At 46.4% G+C, this 26,069-nt stretch overlaps 1 protein-coding gene across 1 annotated transcript in view; it reads right to left on the reverse strand.

Annotated features, from left to right (window-relative positions):
- Nucleotides 1-26,069, reverse strand: part of LOC121575388 (lysine-specific demethylase phf2) — a 199,830-nt gene that overhangs the window by 23,819 nt on the left and 149,942 nt on the right. The window contains exon 19 of the mRNA XM_045216399.1: nucleotides 18,234-18,326. Within this exon, the coding sequence (XP_045072334.1) occupies nucleotides 18,234-18,326 (93 nt within the window). The remainder of the gene's footprint in view (nucleotides 1-18,233; nucleotides 18,327-26,069) is intronic.

A 26,069-nucleotide genomic window follows, 5' to 3' on the forward strand; every position in this document is an offset into this window, starting at 1 on the left:
TGTACCTGTGGGGCTGTATGGAGTGTCTGAGCCTTTCCGAATGCACCGTATGTTGAGCAGATCTATAGTCTATAGTAGTGACAGGTGTAGTGTACCTGTGGGGCTGTATGGAGTGTCTGAGCCTTTCCGAATGCACCGTATGTTGAGCAGATCTATAGTCTATAGTAGTGACAGGTGTAGTGTACCTGTGGGGCTGTATGGAGTGTCTGAGCCTTTCCGAATGCACCGTATGTTGAGCAGATCTATAGTCTATAGTAGTGACAGGTGTAGTGTACCTGTGGGGCTGTATGGAGTGTCTGAGCCTTTCCGAATGCACCGTATGTTGAGCAGATCTATAGTCTATAGTAGTGACAGGTGTAGTGTACCTGTGGGGCTGTATGGAGTGTCTGAGCCTTTCCGAATGCACCGTATGTTGAGCAGATCTATAGTCTATAGTAGTGACAGGTGTAGTGTACCTGTGGGGCTGTATGGAGTGTCTGAGCCTTTCCGAATGCACCGTATGTTGAGCAGATCTATAGTCTATAGTAGTGACAGGTGTAGTGTACCTGTGGGGCTGTATGGAGTGTCTGAGCCTTTCCGAATGCACCGTATGTTGAGCAGATCTATAGTCTATAGTAGTGGCAGGTGTAGTGTACCTGTGGGGCTGTATGGAGTGTCTGAGCCTTTCCGAATGCACCGTATGTTGAGCAGATCTATAGTCTATAGTAGTGACAGGTGTAGTGTACCTGTGGGGCTGTATGGAGTGTCTGAGCCTTTCCGAATGCACCGTATGTTGAGCAGATCTATAGTCTATAGTAGTGACAGGTGTAGTGTACCTGTGGGGCTGTATGGAGTGTCTGAGCCTTTCCGAATGCACCGTATGTTGAGCAGATCTATAGTCTATAGTAGTGACAGGTGTAGTGTACCTGTGGGGCTGTATGGAGTGTCTGAGCCTTTCCGAATGCACCGTATGTTGAGCAGATCTATAGTCTATAGTAGTGACAGGTGTAGTGTACCTGTGGGGCTGTATGGAGTGTCTGAGCCTTTCCGAATGCACCGTATGTTGAGCAGATCTATAGTCTATAGTAGTGACAGGTGTAGTGTACCTGTGGGGCTGTATGGAGTGTCTGAGCCTTTCCGAATGCACCGTATGTTGAGCAGATCTATAGTCTATAGTAGTGACAGGTGTAGTGTACCTGTGGGGCTGTATGGAGTGTCTGAGCCTTTCCGAATGCACCGTATGTTGAGCAGATCTATAGTCTATAGTAGTGACAGGTGTAGTGTACCTGTGGGGCTGTATGGAGTGTCTGAGCCTTTCCGAATGCACCGTATGTTGAGCAGATCTATAGTCTATAGTAGTGGCAGGTGTAGTGTACCTGTGGGGCTGTATGGAGTGTCTGAGCCTTTCCGAATGCACCGTATGTTGAGCAGATCTATAGTCTATAGTAGTGACAGGTGTAGTGTACCTGTGGGGCTGTATGGAGTGTCTGAGCCTTTCCGAATGCACCGTATGTTGAGCAGATCTATAGTCTATAGTAGTGACAGGTGTAGTGTACCTGTGGGGCTGTATGGAGTGTCTGAGCCTTTCCGAATGCACCGTATGTTGAGCAGATCTATAGTCTATAGTAGTGACAGGTGTAGTGTACCTGTGGGGCTGTATGGAGTGTCTGAGCCTTTCCGAATGCACCGTATGTTGAGCAGATCTATAGTCTATAGTAGTGACAGGTGTAGTGTACCTGTGGGGCTGTATGGAGTGTCTGAGCCTTTCCGAATGCACCGTATGTTGAGCAGATCTATAGTCTATAGTAGTGACAGGTGTAGTGTACCTGTGGGGCTGTATGGAGTGTCTGAGCCTTTCCGAATGCACCGTATGTTGAGCAGATCTATAGTCTATAGTAGTGACAGGTGTAGTGTACCTGTGGGGCTGTATGGAGTGTCTGAGCCTTTCCGAATGCACCGTATGTTGAGCAGATCTATAGTCTATAGTAGTGACAGGTGTAGTGTACCTGTGGGGCTGTATGGAGTGTCTGAGCCTTTCCGAATGCACCGTATGTTGAGCAGATCTATAGTCTATAGTAGTGACAGGTGTAGTGTACCTGTGGGGCTGTATGGAGTGTCTGAGCCTTTCCGAATGCACCGTATGTTGAGCAGATCTATAGTCTATAGTAGTGACAGGTGTAGTGTACCTGTGGGGCTGTATGGAGTGTCTGAGCCTTTCCGAATGCACCGTATGTTGAGCAGATCTATAGTCTATAGTAGTGACAGGTGTAGTGTACCTGTGGGGCTGTATGGAGTGTCTGAGCCTTTCCGAATGCACCGTATGTTGAGCAGATCTATAGTCTATAGTAGTGACAGGTGTAGTGTACCTGTGGGGCTGTATGGAGTGTCTGAGCCTTTCCGAATGCACCGTATGTTGAGCAGATCTATAGTCTATAGTAGTGACAGGTGTAGTGTACCTGTGGGGCTGTATGGAGTGTCTGAGCCTTTCCGAATGCACCGTATGTTGAGCAGATCTATAGTCTATAGTAGTGACAGGTGTAGTGTACCTGTGGGGCTGTATGGAGTGTCTGAGCCTTTCCGAATGCACCGTATGTTGAGCAGATCTATAGTCTATAGTAGTGACAGGTGTAGTGTACCTGTGGGGCTGTATGGAGTGTCTGAGCCTTTCCGAATGCACCGTATGTTGAGCAGATCTATAGTCTATAGTAGTGACAGGTGTAGTGTACCTGTGGGGCTGTATGGAGTGTCTGAGCCTTTCCGAATGCACCGTATGTTGAGCAGATCTATAGTCTATAGTAGTGACAGGTGTAGTGTACCTGTGGGGCTGTATGGAGTGTCTGAGCCTTTCCGAATGCACCGTATGTTGAGCAGATCTATAGTCTATAGTAGTGACAGGTGTAGTGTACCTGTGGGGGCTGTATGGAGTGTCTGAGCCTTTCCGAATGCACCGTATGTTGAGCAGATCTATAGTCTATAGTAGTGACAGGTGTAGTGTACCTGTGGGGCTGTATGGAGTGTCTGAGCCTTTCCGAATGCACCGTATGTTGAGCAGATCTATAGTCTATAGTAGTGACAGGTGTAGTGTACCTGTGGGGCTGTATGGAGTGTCTGAGCCTTTCCGAATGCACCGTATGTTGAGCAGATCTATAGTCTATAGTAGTGACAGGTGTAGTGTACCTGTGGGGCTGTATGGAGTGTCTGAGCCTTTCCGAATGCACCGTATGTTGAGCAGATCTATAGTCTATAGTAGTGACAGGTGTAGTGTACCTGTGGGGCTGTATGGAGTGTCTGAGCCTTTCCGAATGCACCGTATGTTGAGCAGATCTATAGTCTATAGTAGTGACAGGTGTAGTGTACCTGTGGGGCTGTATGGAGTGTCTGAGCCTTTCCGAATGCACCGTATGTTGAGCAGATCTATAGTCTATAGTAGTGACAGGTGTAGTGTACCTGTGGGGCTGTATGGAGTGTCTGAGCCTTTCCGAATGCACCGTATGTTGAGCAGATCTATAGTCTATAGTAGTGACAGGTGTAGTGTACCTGTGGGGCTGTATGGAGTGTCTGAGCCTTTCCGAATGCACCGTATGTTGAGCAGATCTATAGTCTATAGTAGTGACAGGTGTAGTGTACCTGTGGGGCTGTATGGAGTGTCTGAGCCTTTCCGAATGCACCGTATGTTGAGCAGATCTATAGTCTATAGTAGTGGCAGGTGTAGTGTACCTGTGGGGCTGTATGGAGTGTCTGAGCCTTTCCGAATGCACCGTATGTTGAGCAGATCTATAGTCTATAGTAGTGACAGGTGTAGTGTACCTGTGGGGCTGTATGGAGTGTCTGAGCCTTTCCGAATGCACCGTATGTTGAGCAGATCTATAGTCTATAGTAGTGGCAGGTGTAGTGTACCTGTGGGGCTGTATGGAGTGTCTGAGCCTTTCCGAATGCACCGTACGTTGAGCAGATCTATAGTCTATAGTAGTGACAGGTGTAGTGTACCTGTGGGGCTGTATGGAGTGTCTGAGCCTTTCCGAATGCACCGTATGTTGAGCAGATCTATAGTCTATAGTAGTGACAGGTGTAGTGTACCTGTGGGGCTGTATGGAGTGTCTGAGCCTTTCCGAATGCACCGTATGTTGAGCAGATCTATAGTCTATAGTAGTGACAGGTGTAGTGTACCTGTGGGGCTGTATGGAGTGTCTGAGCCTTTCCGAATGCACCGTACGTTGAGCAGATCTATAGTCTATAGTAGTGACAGGTGTAGTGTACCTGTGGGGCTGTATGGAGTGTCTGAGCCTTTCCGAATGCACCGTATGTTGAGCAGATCTATAGTCTATAGTAGTGACAGGTGTAGTGTACCTGTGGGGCTGTATGGAGTGTCTGAGCCTTTCCGAATGCACCGTATGTTGAGCAGATCTATAGTCTATAGTAGTGACAGGTGTAGTGTACCTGTGGGGCTGTATGGAGTGTCTGAGCCTTTCCGAATGCACCGTATGTTGAGCAGATCTATAGTCTATAGTAGTGACAGGTGTAGTGTACCTGTGGGGGCTGTATGGAGTGTCTGAGCCTTTCCGAATGCACCGTATGTTGAGCAGATCTATAGTCTATAGTAGTGACAGGTGTAGTGTACCTGTGGGGCTGTATGGAGTGTCTGAGCCTTTCCGAATGCACCGTATGTTGAGCAGATCTATAGTCTATAGTAGTGACAGGTGTAGTGTACCTGTGGGGCTGTATGGAGTGTCTGAGCCTTTCCGAATGCACCGTATGTTGAGCAGATCTATAGTCTATAGTAGTGACAGGTGTAGTGTACCTGTGGGGCTGTATGGAGTGTCTGAGCCTTTCCGAATGCACCGTATGTTGAGCAGATCTATAGTCTATAGTAGTGACAGGTGTAGTGTACCTGTGGGGCTGTATGGAGTGTCTGAGCCTTTCCGAATGCACCGTATGTTGAGCAGATCTATAGTCTATAGTAGTGACAGGTGTAGTGTACCTGTGGGGCTGTATGGAGTGTCTGAGCCTTTCCGAATGCACCGTATGTTGAGCAGATCTATAGTCTATAGTAGTGACAGGTGTAGTGTACCTGTGGGGCTGTATGGAGTGTCTGAGCCTTTCCGAATGCACCGTATGTTGAGCAGATCTATAGTCTATAGTAGTGACAGGTGTAGTGTACCTGTGGGGCTGTATGGAGTGTCTGAGCCTTTCCGAATGCACCGTATGTTGAGCAGATCTATAGTCTATAGTAGTGACAGGTGTAGTGTACCTGTGGGGCTGTATGGAGTGTCTGAGCCTTTCCGAATGCACCGTATGTTGAGCAGATCTATAGTCTATAGTAGTGACAGGTGTAGTGTACCTGTGGGGCTGTATGGAGTGTCTGAGCCTTTCCGAATGCACCGTATGTTGAGCAGATCTATAGTCTATAGTAGTGACAGGTGTAGTGTACCTGTGGGGCTGTATGGAGTGTCTGAGCCTTTCCGAATGCACCGTATGTTGAGCAGATCTATAGTCTATAGTAGTGACAGGTGTAGTGTACCTGTGGGGCTGTATGGAGTGTCTGAGCCTTTCCGAATGCACCGTATGTTGAGCAGATCTATAGTCTATAGTAGTGACAGGTGTAGTGTACCTGTGGGGCTGTATGGAGTGTCTGAGCCTTTCCGAATGCACCGTATGTTGAGCAGATCTATAGTCTATAGTAGTGACAGGTGTAGTGTACCTGTGGGGCTGTATGGAGTGTCTGAGCCTTTCCGAATGCACCGTATGTTGAGCAGATCTATAGTCTATAGTAGTGACAGGTGTAGTGTACCTGTGGGGCTGTATGGAGTGTCTGAGCCTTTCCGAATGCACCGTATGTTGAGCAGATCTATAGTCTATAGTAGTGACAGGTGTAGTGTACCTGTGGGGCTGTATGGAGTGTCTGAGCCTTTCCGAATGCACCGTATGTTGAGCAGATCTATGGATGTCTGAGCTTCGTGCACCGTATGTTGAGCAGATCTATAGTCTATAGTAGTGACAGGTGTAGTGTACCTGTGGGGCTGTATGGAGTGTCTGAGCCTTTCCGAATGCACCGTATGTTGAGCAGATCTATAGTCTATAGTAGTGACAGGTGTAGTGTACCTGTGGGGCTGTATGGAGTGTCTGAGCCTTTCCGAATGCACCGTACGTTGAGCAGATCTATAGTCTATAGTAGTGACAGGTGTAGTGTACCTGTGGGGCTGTATGGAGTGTCTGAGCCTTTCCGAATGCACCGTACGTTGAGCAGATCTATAGTCTATAGTAGTGACAGGTGTAGTGTACCTGTGGGGCTGTATGGAGTGTCTGAGCCTTTCCGAATGCACCGTATGTTGAGCAGATCTATAGTCTATAGTAGTGACAGGTGTAGTGTACCTGTGGGGCTGTATGGAGTGTCTGAGCCTTTCCGAATGCACCGTACGTTGAGCAGATCTATAGTCTATAGTAGTGACAGGTGTAGTGTACCTGTGGGGCTGTATGGAGTGTCTGAGCCTTTCCGAATGCACCGTATGTTGAGCAGATCTATAGTCTATAGTAGTGACAGGTGTAGTGTACCTGTGGGGCTGTATGGAGTGTCTGAGCCTTTCCGAATGCACCGTATGTTGAGCAGATCTATAGTCTATAGTAGTGACAGGTGTAGTGTACCTGTGGGGCTGTATGGAGTGTCTGAGCCTTTCCGAATGCACCGTATGTTGAGCAGATCTATAGTCTATAGTAGTGACAGGTGTAGTGTACCTGTGGGGCTGTATGGAGTGTCTGAGCCTTTCCGAATGCACCGTATGTTGAGCAGATCTATAGTCTATAGTAGTGACAGGTGTAGTGTACCTGTGGGGCTGTATGGAGTGTCTGAGCCTTTCCGAATGCACCGTATGTTGAGCAGATCTATAGTCTATAGTAGTGACAGGTGTAGTGTACCTGTGGGGCTGTATGGAGTGTCTGAGCCTTTCCGAATGCACCGTATGTTGAGCAGATCTATAGTCTATAGTAGTGACAGGTGTAGTGTACCTGTGGGGCTGTATGGAGTGTCTGAGCCTTTCCGAATGCACCGTATGTTGAGCAGATCTATAGTCTATAGTAGTGACAGGTGTAGTGTACCTGTGGGGCTGTATGGAGTGTCTGAGCCTTTCCGAATGCACCGTATGTTGAGCAGATCTATAGTCTATAGTAGTGACAGGTGTAGTGTACCTGTGGGGCTGTATGGAGTGTCTGAGCCTTTCCGAATGCACCGTATGTTGAGCAGATCTATAGTCTATAGTAGTGACAGGTGTAGTGTACCTGTGGGGCTGTATGGAGTGTCTGAGCCTTTCCGAATGCACCGTATGTTGAGCAGATCTATAGTCTATAGTAGTGACAGGTGTAGTGTACCTGTGGGGCTGTATGGAGTGTCTGAGCCTTTCCGAATGCACCGTATGTTGAGCAGATCTATAGTCTATAGTAGTGACAGGTGTAGTGTACCTGTGGGGCTGTATGGAGTGTCTGAGCCTTTCCGAATGCACCGTATGTTGAGCAGATCTATAGTCTATAGTAGTGACAGGTGTAGTGTACCTGTGGGGCTGTATGGAGTGTCTGAGCCTTTCCGAATGCACCGTATGTTGAGCAGATCTATAGTCTATAGTAGTGACAGGTGTAGTGTACCTGTGGGGCTGTATGGAGTGTCTGAGCCTTTCCGAATGCACCGTATGTTGAGCAGATCTATAGTCTATAGTAGTGACAGGTGTAGTGTACCTGTGGGGCTGTATGGAGTGTCTGAGCCTTTCCGAATGCACCGTATGTTGAGCAGATCTATAGTCTATAGTAGTGACAGGTGTAGTGTACCTGTGGGGGCTGTATGGAGTGTCTGAGCCTTTCCGAATGCACCGTATGTTGAGCAGATCTATAGTCTATAGTAGTGACAGGTGTAGTGTACCTGTGGGGCTGTATGGAGTGTCTGAGCCTTTCCGAATGCACCGTATGTTGAGCAGATCTATAGTCTATAGTAGTGACAGGTGTAGTGTACCTGTGGGGCTGTATGGAGTGTCTGAGCCTTTCCGAATGCACCGTATGTTGAGCAGATCTATAGTCTATAGTAGTGACAGGTGTAGTGTACCTGTGGGGCTGTATGGAGTGTCTGAGCCTTTCCGAATGCACCGTATGTTGAGCAGATCTATAGTCTATAGTAGTGACAGGTGTAGTGTACCTGTGGGGCTGTATGGAGTGTCTGAGCCTTTCCGAATGCACCGTATGTTGAGCAGATCTATAGTCTATAGTAGTGACAGGTGTAGTGTACCTGTGGGGCTGTATGGAGTGTCTGAGCCTTTCCGAATGCACCGTATGTTGAGCAGATCTATAGTCTATAGTAGTGACAGGTGTAGTGTACCTGTGGGGCTGTATGGAGTGTCTGAGCCTTTCCGAATGCACCGTATGTTGAGCAGATCTATAGTCTATAGTAGTGACAGGTGTAGTGTACCTGTGGGGCTGTATGGAGTGTCTGAGCCTTTCCGAATGCACCGTATGTTGAGCAGATCTATAGTCTATAGTAGTGACAGGTGTAGTGTACCTGTGGGGCTGTATGGAGTGTCTGAGCCTTTCCGAATGCACCGTATGTTGAGCAGATCTATAGTCTATAGTAGTGACAGGTGTAGTGTACCTGTGGGGCTGTATGGAGTGTCTGAGCCTTTCCGAATGCACCGTATGTTGAGCAGATCTATAGTCTATAGTAGTGACAGGTGTAGTGTACCTGTGGGGCTGTATGGAGTGTCTGAGCCTTTCCGAATGCACCGTATGTTGAGCAGATCTATAGTCTATAGTAGTGGCAGGTGTAGTGTACCTGTGGGGCTGTATGGAGTGTCTGAGCCTTTCCGAATGCACCGTACGTTGAGCAGATCTATAGTCTATAGTAGTGACAGGTGTAGTGTACCTGTGGGGCTGTATGGAGTGTCTGAGCCTTTCCGAATGCACCGTATGTTGAGCAGATCTATAGTCTATAGTAGTGACAGGTGTAGTGTACCTGTGGGGCTGTATGGAGTGTCTGAGCCTTTCCGAATGCACCGTACGTTGAGCAGATCTATAGTCTATAGTAGTGACAGGTGTAGTGTACCTGTGGGGCTGTATGGAGTGTCTGAGCCTTTCCGAATGCACCGTATGTTGAGCAGATCTATAGTCTATAGTAGTGACAGGTGTAGTGTACCTGTGGGGCTGTATGGAGTGTCTGAGCCTTTCCGAATGCACCGTATGTTGAGCAGATCTATAGTCTATAGTAGTGACAGGTGTAGTGTACCTGTGGGGCTGTATGGAGTGTCTGAGCCTTTCCGAATGCACCGTATGTTGAGCAGATCTATAGTCTATAGTAGTGACAGGTGTAGTGTACCTGTGGGGCTGTATGGAGTGTCTGAGCCTTTCCGAATGCACCGTATGTTGAGCAGATCTATAGTCTATAGTAGTGACAGGTGTAGTGTACCTGTGGGGCTGTATGGAGTGTCTGAGCCTTTCCGAATGCACCGTATGTTGAGCAGATCTATAGTCTATAGTAGTGACAGGTGTAGTGTACCTGTGGGGCTGTATGGAGTGTCTGAGCCTTTCCGAATGCACCGTATGTTGAGCAGATCTATAGTCTATAGTAGTGACAGGTGTAGTGTACCTGTGGGGCTGTATGGAGTGTCTGAGCCTTTCCGAATGCACCGTATGTTGAGCAGATCTATAGTCTATAGTAGTGACAGGTGTAGTGTACCTGTGGGGCTGTATGGAGTGTCTGAGCCTTTCCGAATGCACCGTATGTTGAGCAGATCTATAGTCTATAGTAGTGACAGGTGTAGTGTACCTGTGGGGCTGTATGGAGTGTCTGAGCCTTTCCGAATGCACCGTATGTTGAGCAGATCTATAGTCTATAGTAGTGACAGGTGTAGTGTACCTGTGGGGCTGTATGGAGTGTCTGAGCCTTTCCGAATGCACCGTATGTTGAGCAGATCTATAGTCTATAGTAGTGACAGGTGTAGTGTACCTGTGGGGCTGTATGGAGTGTCTGAGCCTTTCCGAATGCACCGTATGTTGAGCAGATCTATAGTCTATAGTAGTGACAGGTGTAGTGTACCTGTGGGGCTGTATGGAGTGTCTGAGCCTTTCCGAATGCACCGTATGTTGAGCAGATCTATAGTCTATAGTAGTGACAGGTGTAGTGTACCTGTGGGGCTGTATGGAGTGTCTGAGCCTTTCCGAATGCACCGTATGTTGAGCAGATCTATAGTCTATAGTAGTGGCAGGTGTAGTGTACCTGTGGGGCTGTATGGAGTGTCTGAGCCTTTCCGAATGCACCGTATGTTGAGCAGATCTATAGTCTATAGTAGTGACAGGTGTAGTGTACCTGTGGGGCTGTATGGAGTGTCTGAGCCTTTCCGAATGCACCGTATGTTGAGCAGATCTATAGTCTATAGTAGTGACAGGTGTAGTGTACCTGTGGGGCTGTATGGAGTGTCTGAGCCTTTCCGAATGCACCGTATGTTGAGCAGATCTATAGTCTATAGTAGTGACAGGTGTAGTGTACCTGTGGGGCTGTATGGAGTGTCTGAGCCTTTCCGAATGCACCGTATGTTGAGCAGATCTATAGTCTATAGTAGTGACAGGTGTAGTGTACCTGTGGGGCTGTATGGAGTGTCTGAGCCTTTCCGAATGCACCGTATGTTGAGCAGATCTATAGTCTATAGTAGTGACAGGTGTAGTGTACCTGTGGGGCTGTATGGAGTGTCTGAGCCTTTCCGAATGCACCGTATGTTGAGCAGATCTATAGTCTATAGTAGTGACAGGTGTAGTGTACCTGTGGGGCTGTATGGAGTGTCTGAGCCTTTCCGAATGCACCGTATGTTGAGCAGATCTATAGTCTATAGTAGTGACAGGTGTAGTGTACCTGTGGGGCTGTATGGAGTGTCTGAGCCTTTCCGAATGCACCGTATGTTGAGCAGATCTATAGTCTATAGTAGTGACAGGTGTAGTGTACCTGTGGGGCTGTATGGAGTGTCTGAGCCTTTCCGAATGCACCGTATGTTGAGCAGATCTATAGTCTATAGTAGTGACAGGTGTAGTGTACCTGTGGGGCTGTATGGAGTGTCTGAGCCTTTCCGAATGCACCGTATGTTGAGCAGATCTATAGTCTATAGTAGTGACAGGTGTAGTGTACCTGTGGGGCTGTATGGAGTGTCTGAGCCTTTCCGAATGCACCGTATGTTGAGCAGATCTATAGTCTATAGTAGTGACAGGTGTAGTGTACCTGTGGGGCTGTATGGAGTGTCTGAGCCTTTCCGAATGCACCGTATGTTGAGCAGATCTATAGTCTATAGTAGTGACAGGTGTAGTGTACCTGTGGGGCTGTATGGAGTGTCTGAGCCTTTCCGAATGCACCGTATGTTGAGCAGATCTATAGTCTATAGTAGTGACAGGTGTAGTGTACCTGTGGGGCTGTATGGAGTGTCTGAGCCTTTCCGAATGCACCGTATGTTGAGCAGATCTATAGTCTATAGTAGTGACAGGTGTAGTGTACCTGTGGGGCTGTATGGAGTGTCTGAGCCTTTCCGAATGCACCGTATGTTGAGCAGATCTATAGTCTATAGTAGTGACAGGTGTAGTGTACCTGTGGGGCTGTATGGAGTGTCTGAGCCTTTCCGAATGCACCGTATGTTGAGCAGATCTATAGTCTATAGTAGTGACAGGTGTAGTGTACCTGTGGGGCTGTATGGAGTGTCTGAGCCTTTCCGAATGCACCGTACGTTGAGCAGATCTATAGTCTATAGTAGTGACAGGTGTAGTGTACCTGTGGGGCTGTATGGAGTGTCTGAGCCTTTCCGAATGCACCGTATGTTGAGCAGATCTATAGTCTATAGTAGTGGCAGGTGTAGTGTACCTGTGGGGCTGTATGGAGTGTCTGAGCCTTTCCGAATGCACCGTATGTTGAGCAGATCTATAGTCTATAGTAGTGACAGGTGTAGTGTACCTGTGGGGCTGTATGGAGTGTCTGAGCCTTTCCGAATGCACCGTATGTTGAGCAGATCTATAGTCTATAGTAGTGACAGGTGTAGTGTACCTGTGGGGCTGTATGGAGTGTCTGAGCCTTTCCGAATGCACCGTATGTTGAGCAGATCTATAGTCTATAGTAGTGACAGGTGTAGTGTACCTGTGGGGCTGTATGGAGTGTCTGAGCCTTTCCGAATGCACCGTACGTTGAGCAGATCTATAGTCTATAGTAGTGACAGGTGTAGTGTACCTGTGGGGCTGTATGGAGTGTCTGAGCCTTTCCGAATGCACCGTATGTTGAGCAGATCTATAGTCTATAGTAGTGACAGGTGTAGTGTACCTGTGGGGCTGTATGGAGTGTCTGAGCCTTTCCGAATGCACCGTACGTTGAGCAGATCTATAGTCTATAGTAGTGACAGGTGTAGTGTACCTGTGGGGCTGTATGGAGTGTCTGAGCCTTTCCGAATGCACCGTATGTTGAGCAGATCTATAGTCTATAGTAGTGACAGGTGTAGTGTACCTGTGGGGCTGTATGGAGTGTCTGAGCCTTTCCGAATGCACCGTATGTTGAGCAGATCTATAGTCTATAGTAGTGACAGGTGTAGTGTACCTGTGGGGCTGTATGGAGTGTCTGAGCCTTTCCGAATGCACCGTATGTTGAGCAGATCTATAGTCTATAGTAGTGACAGGTGTAGTGTACCTGTGGGGCTGTATGGAGTGTCTGAGCCTTTCCGAATGCACCGTATGTTGAGCAGATCTATAGTCTATAGTAGTGACAGGTGTAGTGTACCTGTGGGGCTGTATGGAGTGTCTGAGCCTTTCCGAATGCACCGTATGTTGAGCAGATCTATAGTCTATAGTAGTGACAGGTGTAGTGTACCTGTGGGGCTGTATGGAGTGTCTGAGCCTTTCCGAATGCACCGTATGTTGAGCAGATCTATAGTCTATAGTAGTGACAGGTGTAGTGTACCTGTGGGGGCTGTATGGAGTGTCTGAGCCTTTCCGAATGCACCGTATGTTGAGCAGATCTATAGTCTATAGTAGTGACAGGTGTAGTGTACCTGTGGGGCTGTATGGAGTGTCTGAGCCTTTCCGAATGCACCGTATGTTGAGCAGATCTATAGTCTATAGTAGTGGCAGGTGTAGTGTACCTGTGGGGCTGTATGGAGTGTCTGAGCCTTTCCGAATGCACCGTATGTTGAGCAGATCTATAGTCTATAGTAGTGACAGGTGTAGTGTACCTGTGGGGCTGTATGGAGTGTCTGAGCCTTTCCGAATGCACCGTATGTTGAGCAGATCTATAGTCTATAGTAGTGACAGGTGTAGTGTACCTGTGGGGCTGTATGGAGTGTCTGAGCCTTTCCGAATGCACCGTATGTTGAGCAGATCTATAGTCTATAGTAGTGACAGGTGTAGTGTACCTGTGGGGCTGTATGGAGTGTCTGAGCCTTTCCGAATGCACCGTATGTTGAGCAGATCTATAGTCTATAGTAGTGACAGGTGTAGTGTACCTGTGGGGCTGTATGGAGTGTCTGAGCCTTTCCGAATGCACCGTATGTTGAGCAGATCTATAGTCTATAGTAGTGACAGGTGTAGTGTACCTGTGGGGCTGTATGGAGTGTCTGAGCCTTTCCGAATGCACCGTATGTTGAGCAGATCTATAGTCTATAGTAGTGACAGGTGTAGTGTACCTGTGGGGCTGTATGGAGTGTCTGAGCCTTTCCGAATGCACCGTATGTTGAGCAGATCTATAGTCTATAGTAGTGACAGGTGTAGTGTACCTGTGGGGCTGTATGGAGTGTCTGAGCCTTTCCGAATGCACCGTATGTTGAGCAGATCTATAGTCTATAGTAGTGACAGGTGTAGTGTACCTGTGGGGCTGTATGGAGTGTCTGAGCCTTTCCGAATGCACCGTATGTTGAGCAGATCTATAGTCTATAGTAGTGACAGGTGTAGTGTACCTGTGGGGCTGTATGGAGTGTCTGAGCCTTTCCGAATGCACCGTATGTTGAGCAGATCTATAGTCTATAGTAGTGGCAGGTGTAGTGTACCTGTGGGGCTGTATGGAGTGTCTGAGCCTTTCCGAATGCACCGTATGTTGAGCAGATCTATAGTCTATAGTAGTGACAGGTGTAGTGTACCTGTGGGGCTGTATGGAGTGTCTGAGCCTTTCCGAATGCACCGTATGTTGAGCAGATCTATAGTCTATAGTAGTGACAGGTGTAGTGTACCTGTGGGGCTGTATGGAGTGTCTGAGCCTTTCCGAATGCACCGTATGTTGAGCAGATCTATAGTCTATAGTAGTGACAGGTGTAGTGTACCTGTGGGGCTGTATGGAGTGTCTGAGCCTTTCCGAATGCACCGTATGTTGAGCAGATCTATAGTCTATAGTAGTGACAGGTGTAGTGTACCTGTGGGGCTGTATGGAGTGTCTGAGCCTTTCCGAATGCACCGTATGTTGAGCAGATCTATAGTCTATAGTAGTGACAGGTGTAGTGTACCTGTGGGGCTGTATGGAGTGTCTGAGCCTTTCCGAATGCACCGTATGTTGAGCAGATCTATAGTCTATAGTAGTGACAGGTGTAGTGTACCTGTGGGGCTGTATGGAGTGTCTGAGCCTTTCCGAATGCACCGTATGTTGAGCAGATCTATAGTCTATAGTAGTGACAGGTGTAGTGTACCTGTGGGGGCTGTATGGAGTGTCTGAGCCTTTCCGAATGCACCGTATGTTGAGCAGATCTATAGTCTATAGTAGTGACAGGTGTAGTGTACCTGTGGGGCTGTATGGAGTGTCTGAGCCTTTCCGAATGCACCGTATGTTGAGCAGATCTATAGTCTATAGTAGTGACAGGTGTAGTGTACCTGTGGGGCTGTATGGAGTGTCTGAGCCTTTCCGAATGCACCGTATGTTGAGCAGATCTATAGTCTATAGTAGTGACAGGTGTAGTGTACCTGTGGGGCTGTATGGAGTGTCTGAGCCTTTCCGAATGCACCGTATGTTGAGCAGATCTATAGTCTATAGTAGTGACAGGTGTAGTGTACCTGTGGGGCTGTATGGAGTGTCTGAGCCTTTCCGAATGCACCGTATGTTGAGCAGATCTATAGTCTATAGTAGTGACAGGTGTAGTGTACCTGTGGGGCTGTATGGAGTGTCTGAGCCTTTCCGAATGCACCGTATGTTGAGCAGATCTATAGTCTATAGTAGTGACAGGTGTAGTGTACCTGTGGGGGCTGTATGGAGTGTCTGAGCCTTTCCGAATGCACCGTATGTTGAGCAGATCTATAGTCTATAGTAGTGACAGGTGTAGTGTACCTGTGGGGCTGTATGGAGTGTCTGAGCCTTTCCGAATGCACCGTATGTTGAGCAGATCTATAGTCTATAGTAGTGACAGGTGTAGTGTACCTGTGGGGCTGTATGGAGTGTCTGAGCCTTTCCGAATGCACCGTATGTTGAGCAGATCTATAGTCTATAGTAGTGACAGGTGTAGTGTACCTGTGGGGCTGTATGGAGTGTCTGAGCCTTTCCGAATGCACCGTATGTTGAGCAGATCTATAGTCTATAGTAGTGGCAGGTGTAGTGTACCTGTGGGGCTGTATGGAGTGTCTGAGCCTTTCCGAATGCACCGTATGTTGAGCAGATCTATAGTCTATAGTAGTGACAGGTGTAGTGTACCTGTGGGGCTGTATGGAGTGTCTGAGCCTTTCCGAATGCACCGTATGTTGAGCAGATCTATAGTCTATAGTAGTGACAGGTGTAGTGTACCTGTGGGGCTGTATGGAGTGTCTGAGCCTTTCCGAATGCACCGTATGTTGAGCAGATCTATAGTCTATAGTAGTGACAGGTGTAGTGTACCTGTGGGGCTGTATGGAGTGTCTGAGCCTTTCCGAATGCACCGTATGTTGAGCAGATCTATAGTCTATAGTAGTGACAGGTGTAGTGTACCTGTGGGGCTGTATGGAGTGTCTGAGCCTTTCCGAATGCACCGTATGTTGAGCAGATCTATAGTCTATAGTAGTGACAGGTGTAGTGTACCTGTGGGGCTGTATGGAGTGTCTGAGCCTTTCCGAATGCACCGTATGTTGAGCAGATCTATAGTCTATAGTAGTGACAGGTGTAGTGTACCTGTGGGGCTGTATGGAGTGTCTGAGCCTTTCCGAATGCACCGTATGTTGAGCAGATCTATAGTCTATAGTAGTGACAGGTGTAGTGTACCTGTGGGGCTGTATGGAGTGTCTGAGCCTTTCCGAATGCACCGTATGTTGAGCAGATCTATAGTCTATAGTAGTGACAGGTGTAGTGTACCTGTGGGGCTGTATGGAGTGTCTGAGCCTTTCCGAATGCACCGTATGTTGAGCAGATCTATAGTCTATAGTAGTGACAGGTGTAGTGTACCTGTGGGGCTGTATGGAGTGTCTGAGCCTTTCCGAATGCACCGTATGTTGAGCAGATCTATAGTCTATAGTAGTGACAGGTGTAGTGTACCTGTGGGGCTGTATGGAGTGTCTGAGCCTTTCCGAATGCACCGTATGTTGAGCAGATCTATAGTCTATAGTAGTGACAGGTGTAGTGTACCTGTGGGGCTGTATGGAGTGTCTGAGCCTTTCCGAATGCACCGTATGTTGAGCAGATCTATAGTCTATAGTAGTGGCAGGTGTAGTGTACCTGTGGGGCTGTATGGAGTGTCTGAGCCTTTCCGAATGCACCGTATGTTGAGCAGATCTATAGTCTATAGTAGTGACAGGTGTAGTGTACCTGTGGGGCTGTATGGAGTGTCTGAGCCTTTCCGAATGCACCGTATGTTGAGCAGATCTATAGTCTATAGTAGTGACAGGTGTAGTGTACCTGTGGGGCTGTATGGAGTGTCTGAGCCTTTCCGAATGCACCGTACGTTGAGCAGATCTATAGTCTATAGTAGTGACAGGTGTAGTGTACCTGTGGGGCTGTATGGAGTGTCTGAGCCTTTCCGAATGCACCGTATGTTGAGCAGATCTATAGTCTATAGTAGTGACAGGTGTAGTGTACCTGTGGGGCTGTATGGAGTGTCTGAGCCTTTCCGAATGCACCGTATGTTGAGCAGATCTATAGTCTATAGTAGTGACAGGTGTAGTGTACCTGTGGGGCTGTATGGAGTGTCTGAGCCTTTCCGAATGCACCGTATGTTGAGCAGATCTATAGTCTATAGTAGTGGCAGGTGTAGTGTACCTGTGGGGCTGTATGGAGTGTCTGAGCCTTTCCGAATGCACCGTATGTTGAGCAGATCTATAGTCTATAGTAGTGGCAGGTGTAGTGTACCTGTGGGGCTGTATGGAGTGTCTGAGCCTTTCCGAATGCACCGTATGTTGAGCAGATCTATAGTCTATAGTAGTGACAGGTGTAGTGTACCTGTGGGGCTGTATGGAGTGTCTGAGCCTTTCCGAATGCACCGTACGTTGAGCAGATCTATAGTCTATAGTAGTGACAGGTGTAGTGTACCTGTGGGGCTGTATGGAGTGTCTGAGCCTTTCCGAATGCACCGTATGTTGAGCAGATCTATAGTCTATAGTAGTGACAGGTGTAGTGTACCTGTGGGGCTGTATGGAGTGTCTGAGCCTTTCCGAATGCACCGTATGTTGAGCAGATCTATAGTCTATAGTAGTGACAGGTGTAGTGTACCTGTGGGGCTGTATGGAGTGTCTGAGCCTTTCCGAATGCACCGTATGTTGAGCAGATCTATAGTCTATAGTAGTGACAGGTGTAGTGTACCTGTGGGGGCTGTATGGAGTGTCTGAGCCTTTCCGAATGCACCGTATGTTGAGCAGATCTATAGTCTATAGTAGTGACAGGTGTAGTGTACCTGTGGGGCTGTATGGAGTGTCTGAGCCTTTCCGAATGCACCGTATGTTGAGCAGATCTATAGTCTATAGTAGTGGCAGGTGTAGAGTACCTGTGGGGCTGTATGGAGTGTCTGAGCCTTTCCGAATGCACCATACGTTGAGCAGATCTATAGTCTATAGTAGTGACAGGTGTAGTGTACCTGTGGGGCTGTATGGAGTGTCTGAGCCTTTCCGAATGCACCGTACGTTGAGCAGATCTATAGTCTATAGTAGTGACAGGTGTAGTGTACCTGTGGGGCTGTATGGAGTGTCTGAGCCTTTCCGAATGCACCGTATGTTGAGCAGATCTATAGTCTATAGTAGTGACAGGTGTAGTGTACCTGTGGGGCTGTATGGAGTGTCTGAGCCTTTCCGAATGCACCGTATGTTGAGCAGATCTATAGTCTATAGTAGTGACAGGTGTAGTGTACCTGTGGGGCTGTATGGAGTGTCTGAGCCTTTCCTCTTCTTGGATCTGGATTTGAAGACAGGGTTATCTTCTTCAGACTCTAGAGATGGGTAAACTGGGACAAACACCATCTGGTTAGTTAACACTCATATATAACACTCATATATAACACTCATATATACCACTAATATATAACACTCATATATAACACTCATATATACCACTCATGTAAAGGGATGGATATTAAGCTAGTGAGGCTAGTACTTTTCAGACCAGGCTAGAAGAAAGGTTGCCGAACTAGCCAGCCGGCGAGATACATTTTGTCTTTTCAAATATGGCATCGCCCAGAGTTTCGACCAGGGCTAGTAAACAAAACCATCCCTGATCATATATTATCCAGAACACTGTCCATATGTCTTCCACAGCTCAACACTGTCTATATGTCTTCCACAGCTCAACACTGTCTATATGTCTCAGCTCAACACTGTCCATATGTCTTCCACAGCTCAACACTGTCTATATGTCTCAGCTCAACACTGTCTATATGTCTTCCACAGCTCAACACTGTCTAAATGTCTCAGCTCAACACTGTCCATATGTCTTCCACAGCTCAACACTGTCTATATGTCTCAGCTCAACACTGTCTAAATGTCTTCCACAGCTCAACACTGTCTATATGTCTCAGCTCAACACTGTCTATATGTCTTCCACAGCTCAACACTGTCTATATGTCTCAGCTCAACACTGTCTATATGTCTTCCACAGCTCAACACTGTCTATATGTCTCAGCTCAACACTGTCTATATGTCTCAGCTCAACACTGTCTAAATGTCTTCCACAGCTCAACACTGTCTATATGTCTTCCACAGCTCAACACTGTCTATATGTCTCAGCTCAACACTGTCCATATGTCACAGCTCAACACTGTCTAAATGTCTCAGCTCAACACTGTCCATATGTCTTCCACAGCTCAACACTGTCTATATGTCTCAGCTCAACACTGTCTATATGTCTCAGCTCAACACTGTCTATATGTCTCAGCTCAACACTGTCTATATGTCTCAGCTCAACACTGTCTATATGTCTCAGCTCAACACTGTCTATATGTCTTCCACAGCTCAACACTGTCTAAATGTCTCAGCTCAACACTGTCTATATGTCTCAGCTCAACACTGTCTATATGTCTTCCACAGCTCAACACTGTCTATATGTCTCAGCTCAACACTGTCTATATGTCTCAGCTCAACACTGTCTATATGTCTCAGCTCAACACTGTCTAAATGTCTCAGCTCAACACTGTCTATATGTCTCAGCTCAACACTGTTTATATGTCTTCCACAGCTCAACACTGTCTATATGTCTCAGCTCAACACTGTCTATATGTCTTCCACAGCTCAACACTGTCTATATGTCTTCCACAGCTCAACACTGTCTATATGTCTCAGCTCAACACTGTCTATATGTCTCAGCTCAACACTGTCTAAATGTCTCAGCTCAACACTGTCCATATGTCTTCCACAGCTCAACACTGTCTATATGTCTCAGCTCAACACTGTCTATATGTCTCAGCTCAACACTGTCTATTTGTCTTCCACAGCTCAACACTGTCTATATGTCTCAGCTCAACACTGTCTATATGTCTTCCACAGCTCAACACTGTCTATATGTCTCAGCTCAACACTGTCTAAATGTCTCAGCTCAACACTGTCCAAATGTCTTCCACAGCTCAACACTTTCTATATGTCTCAGCTCAACACTGTCTATATGTCTCAGCTCAACACTGTCTATTTGTCTTCCACAGCTCAACACTGTCTATATGTCTCAGCTCAACACTGTCCATATGTCTTCCACAGCTCAACACTGTCTAAATGTCTCAGCTCAACACTGTCCATATGTCTTCCACAGCTCAACACTGTCCATATGTCTTCCTCAGCTCAACACTGTCTATATGTCTCAGCTCAACACTGTCTATATGTCTCAGCTCAACACTGTCTAAATGTCTCAGCTCAACACTGTCCATATGTCTTCCACAGCTCAACACTGTCTATATGTCTCAGCTCAACACTGTCTATATGTCTCAGCTCAACACTGTCTATTTGTCTTCCACAGCTCAACACTGTCTATATGTCTCAGCTCAACACTGTCTATATGTCTTCCACAGCTCAACACTGTCTATATGTCTCAGCTCAACACTGTCTAAATGTCTCAGCTCAACACTGTCCAAATGTCTTCCACAGCTCAACACTTTCTATATGTCTCAGCTCAACACTGTCTATATGTCTCAGCTCAACACTGTCTATTTGTCTTCCACAGCTCAACACTGTCTATATGTCTCAGCTCAACACTGTCCATATGTCTTCCACAGCTCAACACTGTCTAAATGTCTCAGCTCAACACTGTCCATATGTCTTCCACAGCTCAACACTGTCCATATGTCTTCCTCAGCTCAACACTGTCTATATGTCTCAGCTCAACACTGTCTATATGTCTTCCACAGCTCAACACTGTCTATATGTCTCAGCTCAACACTGTCTATATGTCTCAGCTCAACACTGTCTATATGTCTCAGCTCAACACTGTCTATATGTCTTCCACAGCTCAACACTGTCTATATGTCTTCCACAGCTCAACACTGTCTATATGTCTCAGCTCAACACTGTCTATATGTCTTCCACAGCTCAACACTGTCCATATGTCTTCCACAGCTCAACACTGTCTATATGTCTTCCACAGCTCAACACTGTCCATATGTCTTCCACAGCTCAACACTGTCCATATGTCTTCCACAGCTCAACACTGTCTAAATGTCTCAGCTCAACACTGTCCATATGTCTCAGCTCAACACTGTCTATATGTCTCAGCTCAACACTGTCCATATGTCTTCCACAGCTCAACACTGTCTATATGTCTTCCACAGCTCGACACTGTCTAAATGTCTCAGCTCAACACTGTCTATATGTCTCAGCTCAACACTGTCTATATGTCTCAGCTCAACACTGTCTATATGTCTCAGCTCAACACTGTCTATTTGTCTCAGCTCAACACTGTCTAAATGTCTCAGCTCAACACTGTCTATATGTCTTCCACAGCTCAACACTGTCTATATGTCTTCCACAGCTCAACACTGTCTATATGTCTCAGCTCAACACTGTCTAAATGTCTCAGCTCAACACTGTCTATATGTCTTCCACAGCTCAACACTGTCTATATGTCTTCCACAGCTCAACACTGTCTATATGTCTTCCACAGCTCAACACTGTCTATATGTCTCAGCTCAACACTGTCTATATGTCTTCCACAGCTCAACACTGTCTATATGTCTTCCACAGCTCAACACTGTCTAAATGTCTCAGCTCAACACTGTCTATATGTCTCAGCTCAACACTGTCTATATGTCTCAGCTCAACACTGTCTATTTGTCTCAGCTCAACACTGTCTATATGTCTCAGCTCAACACTGTCTATATGTCTTCCACAGCTCAACACTGTCTATATGTCTTCCACAGCTCAACACTGTCTATATGTCTCAGCTCAACACTGTTTATATGTCTCAGCTCAACACTGTCTAAATGTCTCAGCTCAACACTGTCTATATGTCTTCCACAGCTCAACACTGTCTATATGTCTTCCACAGCTCAACACTGTCTATATGTCTCAGCTCAACACTGTCTATATGTCTCAGCTCAACACTGTCTAAATGTCTCAGCTCAACACTGTCCATATGTCTTCCACAGCTCAACACTGTCCATATGTCTTCCTCAGCTCAACACTGTCTATATGTCTCAGCTCAACACTGTCTATATGTCTTCCACAGCTCAACACTGTCTATATGTCTCAGCTCAACACTGTCTATATGTCTTCCAAAGCTCAACACTGTCTATATGTCTCAGCTCAACACTGTCCATATGTCTTCCACAGCTCAACACTGTCCATATGTCTTCCTCAGCTCAACACTGTCTATATGTCTCAGCTCAACACTGTCCATATGTCTTCCACAGCTCAACACTGTCCATATGTCTTCCTCAGCTCAACACTGTCTAAATGTCTCAGCTCAACACTGTCTATATGTCTCAGCTCAACACTGTCTATATGTCTCAGCTCAACACTGTCTATATGTCTCAGCTCAACACTGTCTATATGTCTCAGCTCAACACTGTCCATATGTCTTCCACAGCTCAACACTGTCTATATGTCTCAGCTCAACACTGTCCATATGTCTCAGCTCAACACTGTCTATATGTCTCAGCTCAACACTGTCTATATGTCTCAGCTCAACACTGTCTATATGTCTTCCACAGCTCAACACTGTCTATATGTCTTCCACAGCTCAACACTGTCTATATGTCTCAGCTCAACACTGTCTATATGTCTTCCACAGCTCAACACTGTCCATATGTCTTCCACAGCTCAACACTGTCTATATGTCTTCCACAGCTCAACACTGTCCATATGTCTTCCACAGCTCAACACTGTCCATATGTCTTCCACAGCTCAACACTGTCTAAATGTCTCAGCTCAACACTGTCCATATGTCTCAGCTCAACACTGTCTATATGTCTCAGCTCAACACTGTCCATATGTCTTCCACAGCTCAACACTGTCTATATGTCTTCCACAGCTCGACACTGTCTAAATGTCTCAGCTCAACACTGTCTATATGTCTCAGCTCAACACTGTCTATATGTCTCAGCTCAACACTGTCTATATGTCTCAGCTCAACACTGTCTATTTGTCTCAGCTCAACACTGTCTAAATGTCTCAGCTCAACACTGTCTATATGTCTTCCACAGCTCAACACTGTCTATATGTCTTCCACAGCTCAACACTGTCTATATGTCTCAGCTCAACACTGTCTAAATGTCTCAGCTCAACACTGTCTATATGTCTTCCACAGCTCAACACTGTCTATATGTCTTCCACAGCTCAACACTGTCTATATGTCTCAGCTCAACACTGTCTATATGTCTCAGCTCAACACTGTCTATATGTCTTCCACAGCTCAACACTGTCTATATGTCTCAGCTCAACACTGTCTAAATGTCTCAGCTCAACACTGTCTATGTCTCAGCTCAACACTGTCTATATGTCTCAGCTCAACACTGTCTATTTGTCTCAGCTCAACACTGTCTATATGTCTCAGCTCAACACTGTCTATATGTCTTCCACAGCTCAACACTGTCTATATGTCTTCCACAGCTCAACACTGTCTATATGTCTCAGCTCAACACTGTTTATATGTCTCAGCTCAACACTGTCTAAATGTCTCAGCTCAACACTGTCTATATGTCTTCCACAGCTCAACACTGTCTATATGTCTTCCACAGCTCAACACTGTCTATATGTCTCAGCTCAACACTGTCTATATGTCTCAGCTCAACACTGTCTAAATGTCTCAGCTCAACACTGTCCATATGTCTTCCACAGCTCAACACTGTCCATATGTCTTCTCAGCTCAACACTGTCTATATGTCTCAGCTCAACACTGTCTATATGTCTTCCACAGCTCAACACTGTCTATATGTCTCAGCTCAACACTGTCTATATGTCTTCCACAGCTCAACACTGTCTATATGTCTCAGCTCAACACTGTCCATATGTCTTCCACAGCTCAACACTGTCCATATGTCTTCCTCAGCTCAACACTGTCTATATGTCTCAGCTCAACACTGTCCATATGTCTTCCACAGCTCAACACTGTCCATATGTCTTCCTCAGCTCAACACTGTCTAAATGTCTCAGCTCAACACTGTCTATATGTCTCAGCTCAACACTGTCTATATGTCTCAGCTCAACACTGTCTATATGTCTCAGCTCAACACTGTCTATATGTCTCAGCTCAACACTGTCCATATGTCTTCCACAGCTCAACACTGTCTATATGTCTTCCACAGCTCAACACTGTCTATATGTCTCAGCTCAACACTGTCCATATGTCTCAGCTCAACACTGTCTATATGTCTCAGCTCAACACTGTCTATATGTCTTCCACAGCTCAACACTGTCTATATGTCTTCCACAGCTCAACACTGTATATATGTCTCAGCTCAACACTGTCTATATGTCTAAGCTCAACACTGTCTATATGTCTCAGCTCAACACTGTCTATATGTCTTCCTCAGCTCAACACTGTCTATATGTCTTCCTCAGCTCAACACTGTCTATATGTCTCAGCTCAACACTGTCTATATGTCTTCCACAGCTCAACACTGTCTATATGTCTCAGCTCAACACTGTCTAAATGTCTCAGCTCAACACTGTCTATATGTCTCACCTCAACACTGTCTATATGTCTCAGCTCAACACTGTCTATATGTCTCAGCTCAACACTGTCTATATGTCTTCCACAGCTCAACACTGTCTATTTGTCTCAGCTCAACACTGTCTATATGTCTTCCACAGCTCAACACTGTCTATATGTCTCAGCTCAACACTGTCTATATGTCTCAGCTCAACACTGTCTATATGTCTTCCACAGCTCAACACTGTCTACATGTCTCAGCTCAACACTGTCTAAATGTCTCAGCTCAACACTGTCTATATGTCTTCCACAGCTCAACACTGTCTATATGTCTTCCACAGCTCAACACTGTCTATATGTCTCAGCTCAACACTGTCTATATGTCTCAGCTCAACACTGTCTATATGTCTTCCACAGCTCAACACTGTCTATATGTCTCAGCTCAACACTGTCTAAATGTCTCAGCTCAACACTGTCTATATGTCTCAGCTCAACACTGTCTATATGTCTCAGCTCAACACTGTCTATTTGTCTCAGCTCAACACTGTCTATATGTCTCAGCTCAACACTGTCTATATGTCTTCCACAGCTCAACACTGTCTATATGTCTTCCACAGCTCAACACTGTCTATATGTCTCAGCTCAACACTGTTTATATGTCTCAGCTCAACACTGTCTAAATGTCTCAGCTCAACACTGTCTATATGTCTTCCACAGCTCAACACTGTCTATATGTCTTCCACAGCTCAACACTGTCTATATGTCTCAGCTCAACACTGTCTATATGTCTCAGCTCAACACTGTCTATATGTCTCAGCTCAACACTGTCCATATGTCTTCCACAGCTCAACACTGTCTAAATGTCTCAGCTCAACACTGTCCATATGTCTTCCACAGCTCAACACTGTCCATATGTCTTCCTCAGCTCAACATTGTCTATATGTCTCAGCTCAACACTGTCTATATGTCTTCCGCAGCTCAACACTGTCTATATGTCTCAGCTCAACACTGTCTATATGTCTCAGCTCAACACTGTCTATATGTCTCAGCTAAACACTGTCTATATGTCTCAGCTCAACACTGTATATATGTCTCAGCTCAACACTGTCTATATGTCTCAGCTCAACACTGTCTAAATGTCTAAGCTCAACACTGTCTATATATCTTCCACAGCTCAACACTGTCCATATGTCTTCCACAGCTCAACACTGTCTATATGTATCAGCTCAACACTGTCTATATGTCTTCCACAGCTCAACACTGTCTATATGTCTTCCACAGCTCAACACTGTCTATATGTCTCAGCTCAACACTGTCTATATGTCTTCCACAGCTCAACACTGTCCATATGTCTTCCACAGCTCAACACTGTCTATATGTCTTCCACAGCTCAACACTGTCCATATGTCTTCCACAGCTCAACGCTGTCCATATGTCTTCCACAGCTCAACACTGTCTAAATGTCTCAGCTCAACACTGTCCATATGTCTCAGGTCAACACTGTCTATATGTCTCAGCTCAACACTGTCCATATGTCTTCCACAGCTCAACACTGTCTATATGTCTTCCACAGCTCGACACTGTCTAAATGTCTCAGCTCAACACTGTCTATATGTCTCAG

Source organism: Coregonus clupeaformis, unplaced genomic scaffold (assembly GCF_020615455.1).
Source record: "Coregonus clupeaformis isolate EN_2021a unplaced genomic scaffold, ASM2061545v1 scaf0702, whole genome shotgun sequence".
NCBI lineage: Eukaryota > Metazoa > Chordata > Actinopteri > Salmoniformes > Salmonidae > Coregonus > Coregonus clupeaformis.